Source organism: Macrobrachium nipponense, chromosome 41 (assembly GCF_015104395.2).
Source record: "Macrobrachium nipponense isolate FS-2020 chromosome 41, ASM1510439v2, whole genome shotgun sequence".
Lineage (NCBI taxonomy): Eukaryota > Metazoa > Arthropoda > Malacostraca > Decapoda > Palaemonidae > Macrobrachium > Macrobrachium nipponense.
Window position 1 is genome coordinate 23163426 of NC_061102.1, and position 12500 is coordinate 23175925.

General features: G+C 36.1%; 1 protein-coding gene across 1 annotated transcript in view; it reads left to right on the top strand.

Moving 5' to 3' along the window:
• LOC135212596 (26S proteasome non-ATPase regulatory subunit 2-like) overlaps window positions 1–12500 on the top strand; it is a gene marked incomplete in the record, with an annotated part of 49500 nt that overhangs the window by 36815 nt on the left and 185 nt on the right. Inside the window, 11 exon segments of the mRNA XM_064246153.1 lie at window positions 618–815; window positions 1003–1143; window positions 1725–1932; window positions 2408–2616; window positions 4255–4531; window positions 5199–5320; window positions 9957–10134; window positions 10262–10514; window positions 11225–11430; window positions 11766–11884; window positions 12246–12500. The exon segment at window positions 12246–12500 is cut by the window's right edge and continues 185 nt beyond it. Of these exon segments, the coding sequence (XP_064102223.1) occupies window positions 618–815; window positions 1003–1143; window positions 1725–1932; window positions 2408–2616; window positions 4255–4531; window positions 5199–5320; window positions 9957–10134; window positions 10262–10514; window positions 11225–11430; window positions 11766–11884; window positions 12246–12428 (2094 nt within the window).

Below are 12500 nucleotides of genomic sequence, written 5' to 3' on the forward strand. Positions count from 1 at the left end.
CCCACTTGTCTCCCTATCATTATTCAATTTATGATAATTTTTTCATTCGGAGGGTTTTTAAAATTTGGCTTTGTTCATTCCAGTATCTCTCTTTTCTGCTGTAATATCTTTATTTACATCTTTTACACACTTCATTTTCACATTTTTTATTTTTCCTCACCCACTTGGCTAGCCTGGATACTTTTCTTTTCCTTCATGCTTTTCAGAAATTTTGGTTCCTCTCCTGGAAAATCTTCTTATTGGTCATGCCACTTGGATTTTAGCCTATCTCCTCTCTCTCTTAACTGAACAACTCATGTTAAATGCTTAAGCTGACTCCTTTGGTTTGGCATTTATTCAGAGTTTATTTGAAAATGAGTAGGATCATCTTGATCACCATGTCATGCTATAACAGGTGCTTTAAATTTCATTTACCAGATTTTATTTTTGTGTATTATTTGCTCGGAAATGACAGTAGAAGTTTCAGCTATTAAGCAGTAGTTCATAGCTGGTAGGAAAACCTTTCTTAAGTTGATGTTATATCAGAGAGCATAGGTGGTTTTCATTGTAGGAACAACAATTTATTGGCATTTTAAAATTTTTATTTAATTAAGTTTACTTGTCTTTTTTTTTTATAGGATGCATATCAGCGAGTGTGCTTGTACCTGACTAGTTGTGTACCGTATGTACCTGAACCAGAGAATACCAATTTGCTCCAAACATCTCTCCAGTTGTACAGAAAATTTGGTGAATATCCCCAAGCTATGAGGCTGGCTCTGCAGCTCCATGACTATGAGTTGACCAAGCAGCTGTTTGATGAATGTCCAGATAAACTTGTAAGTGAACAGTTGTTGTTGCTAAAACCTTACAATTAATACTTTTATTTGAAATTATTATGTTAGTGGGTGTTCTGCTCTTTTGTAAATATATATTGTATTAAATATTGCACCGGCATTTTTTAACATTATACACCAAGTATTATAAATGCTATAATTGTTTTCTGCCTGATTGTTATTTATGTAGGTGAAAATGCAAGTTGCCTTCATGTTGGGAAGACAGCAAGTGTTCCTCGAGTTGCCTGAAGATATGGATGATTATGAAGATTTCACTGAAATATTGTCAAATTCTCATCTCAACACCCATTTTCTTTCTCTTGGTCGTGAGGTATGTTTATTTTGTTTGGTTAATTCTAAGATTCATTTGTATTTCAAGATAAAGTACAAAGACAGTACAAAGTTTTGTGAAGTGTAGTTTCAAAATGTGTTGCAATATAATGTGATATATCGTGCACTTCATTCAAAATGAATTGAGTTTGACCATATGAAAGTTAGGATTAATTACTGTGTATTACAGAGTGAATTCGTAAGGAGAGTTAGTTAATGGAAAATTCATAAAACAATAGAAGAGACTGTATAGCCTAGACATTTACTATGTCAAACAAAAGAGAATATATAAATAAATGTAGGTTAATATAACAAAAGTGGAAACCGCTTGGAATGAAGGAAAGGAAAAGCTAGAAAATATATTTATTGAATAACACAACAAATAAAGTATGGTGCACAAAAAAATACTGTATGTACGGTAAATGATTAAGCAATTAATGCATGCTGACTTAGACTTCTGTTTTTCATGTCCCATTAATGGTATATGGGTAGCTTGAGGCATTACGCCATTTGGCCAGCATAGTAAACAATGGATTTTTTCCCAGAAATTGTAAAGTTCAGTAATTTTCTTTTGTATTTCAGTTAGATATTATGGACCCGAAAACACCTGAGGACATATATAAATCCCATCTAGAGAATAATCGGCCAACTTTTGGCCCAGGCCAGATGGACTCTGCCCGTCAAAATCTTGCTTCATCCTTTGTTAATGGTTTCGTTAATGCGGCCTTTGGCACTGACAAGCTTCTCACTGAGGATGGAAATAAATGGTTATACAAAAACAAAGAACATGGTAAGATATACTAATTAGTATTGATTTTTTTTTTAGTTTTGTTGTTTAACGTGAGTGTAAGCTTTTTCTATTATGGTATTATAATTGGGTCTAATTTTACTTTCACACAGCGGTTTACTATAGACAAGGAAAAACTTGCACTTTTTAGCTTGGTCTAAGAAGACATTTTCCAAGTATGTATGTACTGTACAGTACAGTATTATTAATTAATAATAATAAGTAGTTTTACCAGACTTTCAAGTCTAAATACTTAAATTATGGTTGTGAAGAATGTATTTATTGAATTTTAAATTTTACTGAAAAGTCGAATGGTTTAGGTAGTCTATGCCTAATATGTAATTATGAAAAGTTTTAAGTATTTTATATGGAAAAATATTTTTGGTTGAACTGTATTTGTTTTTGCTAATATTTTGCAAATTTGTGAATTTCTTTCTGGATTTGGTTGGTGTAAAGCAAACTGTATTTTCTTTTGCAGGTATGTTAAGTGCAACGGCATCACTTGGGTTGATCCTTTTATGGGACGTGGATGGGGGTTTGACCCAGATTGATAAATACCTATATTCTTCTGAAGACTTCATCAAGGCTGGGGCATTACTTGCTTGTGGTATAGTGAACAGTGGTGTTAGGAATGAATGTGATCCTGCCCTTGCCTTGTTGTCGGATTATATAGGACACAAAACCATGGTAAGTCATTCGATCATAACTATGCATTTTTCATATAAAAACAATTGTTCATAGATTTTTAAAATTTCAACTATACATATTTCTTGATAAAGTTACTAAGCCCTTGGTTGTCTATCTTAATGTTGGGTAAATGGCAGTTTATGGGCAGATATATACATTCTAATAGAAAACACCTTGATGATTTTTGGTCTCTTCAAAACTTCTTTGTTCTAAAGTAAAAGATATAGAAATGGTTGTAGAACATTATAAAGTATATATGTTAAACATAATACCTAATTATATAATATTACTAAGGGACTTTGCATCCTGTGGCCAGTCTCCTGAAGACAGAATCCTTTTTCATTGTCTTGTATGAGGTCACAGATTTTATTGTTTTCCTAATGTTTCTCACTTAACAAAATAGTTTAGTAGAAATCTGTTTTATGTCATATAGTTTTAATGGCAGTTTTGTTATTTAGTTTTGGATAATTATGGTTAGTATAATGTTAAAAATTTGTGCAAGGGTAGAATAAATTTAGCTTAGAAACTTTTAGGATTGTGTTTTTTTTCAGTCTTCAAACTCCTATATATATTGATCTTGTGTTTAGGATTGGTTTTTGTAATGTGTTATTTTCTTCCCTTGCAGTTAAAAATCCCCATGTGATAATACTAACAGTTCTCTGTCAGTTTTGCTGCATTAGTATAATAAGAAAATTGTGTGTTTTGGAATTGCTGAAAACTATTATTATTATTTTAAAGCATTAGTTTAGCCAGAACAAAAATTTTTAAGTGAGGGTTTTGGTAGTAGTTGTTTATCATGGTCATCTCTCTTTATTGGTTAGTTGTAGTTTTTCCTTGGTTCAATTTGTGAGAGTTGTCTGGGTGTAGCTCCAAACCAGTTTCTTTGTAATGTGAATTATTTTGCTTGTTGGATTTAAAGTAAGCAGTCGTAGGTAGATGACTCCAAAGGGACATTGGAAGGATGATAACCTCTTTATGCCTTCATTTATCCCCAGTTCTCACATTTCTGTTTGGGAAAACGTTTATTACTCTGCTTGATGCCTTGGGGGGGTAGTGCCATCAGTGCACCACATGCAGGGCACTGTAGGTATACTTGAAGTTCTTTGCAGTGTACCCTCGACCCGTAGCTGCAACCCCTTTCATTCCTTTTACTGTACCTTCATTTATATTCTGTTTCTTTCATCTTGCTTTCTACCTTCTCCTAAAAGTCAATTCATAGTGCGACTGCGAGGTTTTCCTCCTGTTACACCTTTTGAACTTTTACTGTCAGTTTCTGTTTCAGTGCTGAATGACCTCATTGGTCCCTGTGCTTGGCCTTTGGCCCAAATTCTGTATTCAATTTAATTCCTCTGCTTAAGAAGGATAACTGTTAGGGTACAAGTTTTGCTTTTCCTATTCTTTTTAGGGGGAAAGCTAGTTCACTAATTTTGTGGGTGACTATATATCTTTATATGAAAGGACCCAAAATGAGTGATATTACGGTACCTAAAATTTTCACAGTTGATCTCAGTTTTTAAGTTTTAAGATAGTATGTCTTTTACTGTCTCACATCAGTATTATATTTCACAAGTGCTGAGCATTTTTTTTATTATTTTTATGATAACTTTAATGGATTAATAGCATTGCCTTCTTTTACAGGTTATTAGTATTGGTTCAATTTTGGGCTTGGGTCTGGCATATGCAGGGAGCAACAGAGAAGCAGTGTTGAAAGTACTGACTCCTGTATTAGCAGATGAAAAGAGCTCGCTGGAAGTTATTGGTATCACAGCTCTTGCTTGCGGAATGATTGCTGTTGGAACGTCAAATCAACTTGTAGTCGAAGCCTTAGTCACCACACTGTTGGCTAAGTCTGAGACAGAGCTCAAGGATACTTATGCCAGGTTTATTTCCCTTGGGTTGGCCTTGGCTTATTTAGGTTAGTATTTAAGAAATTTGAAAAGTTCTATATATGATATGCTTAATAATAAGAAAGTGACTGTTGGTGTTGGGTTCATAAAAAGGATAAAAATGTTATTCCATACTCCATTAAATTTAAATGATTAATATTTGAAAATCATTCTAAATGTTATGTAAGATTTCTCCTTTATGTGGTTAATGTACAATGGGTTGTCTCACTTCTGTGATGAGCCCTTTCTGCCTGAATTTCCATCAGTTATAGGTCTTGCTTTAACTTCTTAGGTGTAAAAAAATTAGTATGATAGGCAATTGTGTAATTTGTTTTTGTAGTGAGATGTCTTAAAGCTACATGGGCCACAGAATGCCCAATAGACAGAGATTTTCACTGTAAACGAGGCCAGCCCTTGAAATGTTTCAAATGGAATACATTATTTGTGCCCACTCAGAATGGTTTGATTAAACCTTTCAAGTGAAGATTACTGATGTAATTTGAAATTAAAATAAGTTTAATCTTATTTGACTACCAATCAGTTAAGATGTTCAATGAGATACTGACTTTTGGATATTAAATAATCCATATTTTCACTTTATGACTGAGGGATTTGTAGTTTTTAACTTATGTTGACAACCATTTTAGTCATGATTTCCATGGCAGTCAATGAGAATTTTGTTTTCTTACATTGCAGGTTGTCAAGACAAGTGTGATGTTGTTTTGTCATGCATTGAGAATTTACCTTCACCATTCCGTCAGATGACATCAACTTTGATTGAAGTGTGCGCTTATGCAGGTTCTGGAAATGTCCTCAAGGTTAGTTTTTAATTTAGTATAAGTATCTTGCCAAGTAACTACAAAGCTATTAAGTTTCTACTTTTGCAGCAACTTACACTGAAATTTGTGGTAGCGATCCTGTGATTTTGAGTAGGTAACCTGCCCTGCCCACTTTGGGGAAGTATAGGTACAACACAGCTAAAACAGTAACTTGTTTTCTGCCTTGCAACGATGACAGTTGCTTGCTTAGTAGCTTTCGTTTGAATTTTTCACTGGATGATTGTGGTTGACACAGGATCTATTCTTACATGCAACAAATGTAAAGACTGGGATTGGGGAAAGTGGAAGATTTTTTACTAGTTACATAGAGAAACGTGAGAAGAATAGGCAAAGAAGGGCTGCTGTTGAAGCCGATTCCCCTTTTATCTCCACTCGTTCTACACCTGTGACTGCTTTTTCACAGATCAACAGTCCTGCATTTCCTACTATTCCTTTACCAAGCTCCCAACCTTCCGATCCCAATACCATCACCAGTTTGGAAGCTACGGTGGATCATAAATTTAATTTGCTTGTAAATACTGTTGCTCAAATTGGGAATTTTTTAAAGTATTTAATGGATAGGATTAGTTCAAGTAATCAAGTTGCAAGCACTTTAGAGGAGGTGGTTATCCATCCCACCGATGCTCCTGGATGAAGGTCCTTGTCAAATTCCCCTAAACCTGGGCGAAGGCAAACCGGAGATCCCAAGGAGCTCAGTGGGTTTTGCCCACAGGTAGTTGCCCCTTCAACTGAGCCTGTTGTGAAAGAGTCCTGTCTTGTCTATGGAAAGTTTGAGAGTTCCTCTCTTGCCTATCTTGCACTGCCAACGAGTGAATGAGCCTTCTCGGGATCCTTTCATCCTTAGAAAAGTTTGTGCCTCTGTGAAGACTACATATGAGATCGCTTCAATTCTTCTTCAAGGCCAACTGACAGAGAAGAATCCTACCGGACTCCTTTGTGTTTCCGATCACTCAAGAAATCAAAGAGGACCTCAAGTGGTGGTTTGTACAAGGAAGGTTTGTGGAGGGGAAGTCTCTGTTCCCTCTGAACCCCAACCACACACTGTACTCAGACGCATCGGATCTGGGTTAGGGCGCCATCCTGGAGAATGCAGAAGTATTGGGGATGTGGTCCAGTTCAGAGAAGAACTTACACATAAACATGAAGGAATTCAAAGTGGTTCATTTGGCCCTTTCAACACTTTGCTTCAGCAGTTTACAACAGCACCACAGTCATCATTCATTTGGACAACATGACAGTGCTGGCATATATAAGAAATCAAGGAGGGACACACTCGTTTTCCCTGTACAAGGCAGCCAGGGATCTTATCCTTTGGCTTATGACAATCACATCAAAATTGTCACCAGGTTTATTGAGGGAAAACTGAATGTCATTGCAGACGTTAAATCAATGTAAACATGTCCTACCATCGGAGTGGACACTGAATCTATAGGTATGCACTGACCTGTGGAGACGGTTGGGGAAGCCGTTGATAGAGCTGTTTGCAACGATGAGGAATCATTGACTCCCATATTGTTTGCGAGCCCCTGATCCTCTCGCATGGGTAACGATGCAATGATCCAGGATTGGTCAAATTTCAATGTTTATGCACTCCCACCCTTCAGTATGATGAGGGATGTAATAAACAAATTTCGTTTGCCCAGCAACCTCTCGATGACAGTGGGCCCCTTTTGGCGACAAAAAGAGTGGTTCCCAGATCTCGTCAACCTTCTCGTGGACTTCCCAAGACTTACGCCACAGCAACGAAGTCTACTTATGCAACCGCATTTTCATCAAGGATTATGCTCTCTTGCTCTGTCAGGAAGCTTGTCAGATCAAAAGAATTTTCAAGACCAGCTGCAGAGGGGATTGCAAAGTGTAGGTGCCAATCTTCTGCAACGTTTATCAGTCCTAGCGGTCTTCTGCAGCTGGTGTAGAAGACGTAATATCTCATCTTCGACCTCTGTAACCCAAGTAGCAGACACTGATATTTTTAAGGACCTCCAACACTTAACTGCATCTACGATCAAGGGATATAGGGCCATGCTAAACTCTGTGATTAAGCACAGGGGACTGGATTTGTCTTCAGACAAATACATCAGCGATTTGATTAAGTCTTTTGAGACAACCAAGAGGGAGAAAACTTGACTGTCTTGGAACCTTGATGTTGTTCTGCATTGGATTTCAGGGCCTCCATCTTTACCCATTTAATCTTCTACCCTTAGAGATCTAACTAATGAAGCTGCTCTTTTTGGTGGCCTTAACTACAGCTAGAAGAGTGAGCGAGATTTAGGCCCTAGACAAAGACGGGGGCTTTTCACAGGGAGATGCAGTGTCCTCATTCATTTTGGGTTTCTTAGCAAAAAATGAAACATCATCTAATCCTTGGCTGCTCTTTCAATATTAAGTTACTGATTGACAACCTCGGTCCTACGTATCAAGAAAGGACTCTGTGCCCTTTGAGAGCATTGAAACATTACTTGGAAAGGAGTAAGAAAATCAGAGGCCACTCCCCTAACCTTTGGTGCTCGGTCAAGGACCCATTGTGATCTATGTCTAAAAACTCCTTGCCTTTGTTTTTGCGAAACGTTATTTCTGGATCTCACTCAAAAGGAACAAAGGAAGATCTTCCTATTTGTAAGGTCAAGGTCCATGAAGCAACGTCAGTGGCCACTTCCATAGCCTTCAGAAGTAATGTATCTCTTGCTTCAATTGTACAAACTACATTATGGAGAAGTAAATCTGTATTTGCTAATTTTTATTTATCTGATGTTGAGATAGTTTGTAATATGTAACTGTAGTGCTGTAGGACCCTTATCTATAGCTGGCATGGTATTGGGAAGTGAAGGTTAGGAGAGTACACCTATTTTCTTATTTTAACTCGCCTTGACAGAGATCGTCGAGTTTTGGGAAGCTTGGTGGTACCTACCAATCTTGTTTTTTATGGATGGGTAATGGCGGTTGTTTTTATTGGCGTTCAGGTAACTGGTTTTTCTGGTCATATTGTGTTGTAGTTGAGGGCAAGGGCTTGTGTTTTGGTAAGCTTTGGCAATCATCGGAGTAGTGCTCCTCGATTGCAAAGCATCTCACTGAAATAGAGGTGACGCCTGGCTTTACTGCCACGTCTCTACGGGTCGAGTGTTTTTTGGGAAGTATATGTCCTTATTCCCACCTCCTGTCAATGTGGACATAGGCAAAAACCAATAACTAATTTAGCCGTGTTGTACCTATACTGCCTCGAAAGTGGGCAGGGCCAATTACCTACTCAACAGCAAAAGAATTGCTATCATGAATTTCAAAGTAAGCTGCTGTGAAACTAGATACTTAAAGCTATGTTGTTACTTGGTAAGTATATACAAAATCTAATTTTATAATAATTTTTATTTGTATTTTATTGTCATTTCATCATTTCCTCACACAACAGAGTACTAATTTGAAGGAACATAGTTTCAAAAGTACAAGGGACAATTCTGGCTGAGTTTATTGGATTTGATTAATAAGAGTGCTCCAAAAGTGACAACAAAGATTCATCTCTAACAAACAACTGTTTTAAAAACTCGGCATGATCACATGCATGTGGGGATATGAAACAGAGACAAAGTTGAAACTTTGCAAAATGTAAGAAAGAGCATAAATGAGAACCACGAATATGTCCAGGTCTAACTCTTTGTGCCAAATACTTGTAGATTTCTGTAACAGACAAATTTTGCCCATACATACCTGTCTTTCATAGAAAATTACTGGCAATAAAAAACCATTTCTGGCATGTCAGAAATGTCCAACTTAGTACAACAAAAGTCAATAGTTCTGCTTACTTACCTGGGTATTTAACTGGAAGGTTCATTTGACTCAAGGTAAAGGGTCTCTACTCTCCCATCCTTGCTGGCTTTTAAATCTAATGTGTATCATTTTGCCATCGGTAAAGCAGGCACCTGGCTGTGTCAGAATGCTTTCACTGGATTTTATTTAAAAGGTCTTAGGGATAATTTTGCTGATGTCTACTTTTTAGGACATACTGTTGCATTGGGTCATGTTTTGTCAGTTAGGAGCAGATGGGCCTGTCATCTCCTTGGGCCTCACTCTTTGTGTTTCTGGCACACGTTGGTGTGTTTTCCTTGAAGCATTTGTCTTTCTGCCTCACTTGTTTGTCAGGTGTCCTATCTTGAGTTTCTGGGTTCTATTACGGCCTATTACTTCATGAAAACTAAATGTTATTTTGATGATAACTTTCTTTCAACCCAGTTTATGGTTCTCATCAAGGTCAGGTCATTTCTGTCAGCCTCCCTCTTAGATTGTAGATCAGGCTATTCATGGATTCATTATGAAAAAACAGTGCATATAACAAGACCAGATTTATTTATAGAAACCCATAGATTATTATTTTTAAGTCCCTTCTTCCCATCCCTTCAGTCTTCATACTTTAGGGTAATGGGGTATACTCCAGATGAACTCATTGAGGGCATTTGTGTTTCAAGAACTAACAGATACTGAACAGAGCCATTTGCATGGAAGAAGGCTGTTTAAAATTCATGGGCCTATACAAAAATGGTTTCATCTTAAAAACATTTTTAATTTTTTATGTATTTTTTATTAAATAAATTTCCTAGTCAGTATGTGTAATTTTTCTCTTCAACAGGTTCAAGAAATGCTTCATATTTGTACAGACCATTATGACCAGGAAGAGACAAAGAAAGACAAGAAGGAGAAGAAAGAGGACAAAGACAAGGACAAAGATAAAGATAAGGATAAGGACAAGGAGAAATCTGAAGATAAAGAGGTGGATCTGTCTTCACAGCAGGCTGTTGCAGTTTTAGGTTAGGATTTCATATTTAGTTTTTTCTCCTGGTAAATTGAAATTATTACTAAATTATAGCTTACCCCTGGTGGGTCGATACTTATTGTCCATAGTAAAACTTTACACTATGTTTTTCATAATTACAGGAATTGCACTCATTGCTATGGGTGAAGACATTGGTGCTGAGATGTCTTTCCGTCAGTTCGGGAACTTGCTAAGATATTGTGAGCCTGTTATTCGACGAGCTGTACCTTTGGCACTTGGTCTTATATCTGTGTCAAATCCACGTTTAAATATCTTGGATACACTGAGCAAATTTTCTCACGACTCAGATGCTGATGTTGCTCATAATGCTATCTTTGCTATGGGGTTAGTTGGTGCTGGAACTAATAATGCCAGGTAAGTAAGAGGCATTTGAAGATTTTGGGTAATTATTTAACACTTTAAGATGTGTTACTTGTCATTGTATTTTTTTTGTTATTTGTCATTGTATTTTTTATATATCTTTTCTAGCAGTTATTTTAGTAGGAAATTTTTACTCTACTGTATGTATAGAGGCAAATGTGAAAAATTTGCTATTTGATTTGCTCTGAGGGATATATTATTATAATAGTGACATTACATTGTGGAATTGTTACCACAGGTATGTTGTGCATTGGTTTAACCTGCTACTTATATTTTTGGGTTTTTGCACCATATGCACATTCTAAATGCTGTTTAACAGCATTCTACCCAAATTTATAATTTTCACAGAATAAAAAGCAAATAAAAGTTTTTGCTAACCTTATGTTTATAAAAATTAAAGTTTGTTTAGGGTGAGTTATTAAGCTAAATTTCTTTGAAAGTTTTTAGAAAGGCACACAAAGAAGGATACTGAAATATTGCCTGAAAGTGTATGATTTTGTTGAAAAGAAACTTCGTATTTTACCTAGCAGTATCACTGTTCTTTTAAGGCTTTCTGTGATACAGGGGAAATTTCCAAGTATATCAGGTCAGGGCTATTGATTTTTTTCCATTTTAAAGTTAGTAAAATTGATAGCTTGGTGAGAGTGAAATGAAACCAACCTTACTTTGTCATAGAATAAGTGTGTTTTTTCAATTTCTTACAGGCTAGCTGCAATGCTTAGACAGTTGGCTCAATATCATGCAAAGGACCCCAACAATCTGTTCATGGTACGTTTAGCACAGGGACTGACTCATCTTGGTAAGGGAACAATGACATTATCTCCTTATCACAGCAATCGACAGCTCATGTCTCCAGTCGCTGTGGCGGGACTGCTTGCAACCTGTGTGGCTTTTCTTGATACAAAAACATGTAAGTAATACACTTCAGTAAGAATTTATTGCATGGTTATGCTAAGAGCTGTGAAACTAATGTTAAAGAACCTCTTATTATTCATAAATTAGCTTGGATTGAGCTATCCTTTTTGGTTGTACTGTATATTTTTTCAGTTGTAAGAATCATTTTTCCTGGTATTAATATTAAAATAAGCTGTATCATTAGCTGAAGCTTTTTTTATACAATCAAACTACAGTTCTGATTCAGTAATCTAGATTTTATTTCAATGTTGTACTTTGAGATTGACTCCAGGATGAAAAGATACAATTCACAGAATAAATCTAATCATTATTTAATATGTTATCCTTCAGTGATTTTGGGCAAAAGTCACTACCTGTTATACTGCCTCACAACCGCCATCCAGCCGCGTATGCTTGTTACATTTGACGAACAACTCAACCCATTACCAGTCTCAGTCAGAGTGGGCCAGGTATGTATGGTGTAATTGAAAGGGTGGGTTATGTTGTGATTCATATTCACTGATTTTTTTTTTATTATTCATATTCAATTAAGTTTTTTTATTTTTATGCATATTCAGTGATTTTTTTTATCGTGTTTTATATTTTATTCAATGATTGTTTTTATTGTGATTCATATATTCAGTGATGTTCTTTGTACCGTGATTCATATTATATGCAGTATATCAGTAAAAATATGTTAAGTGCATATTTGCTCTGAATAATGGAAAAGATTTATGCATTCATAAAAAAAAAAAAAAAAAAAATACCCTTTTCCATTCCTAATTTATTTACCTTATCTTGTTTAAACAGCAAAGTATTATCTCTTCACAGGCTGTTGATGTAGTTGGCCAGGCTGGTAAACCCAAGACCATCACAGGTTTCCAGACTCACACAACCCCTGTTTTACTGGCACATGGAGAGAGAGCAGAATTGGCCACCGACGAATATTTGCCATTAACATCTATAATGGAAGGTTTTGTTATTCTAAAAAAGAATCCAGATTATGAGACGTAAATTGTTCATTTTAGTAGGATGTTTATTGCTGGTATTAATTGAAACTATTGTATGGCTTTTTTTTAAGTAGTG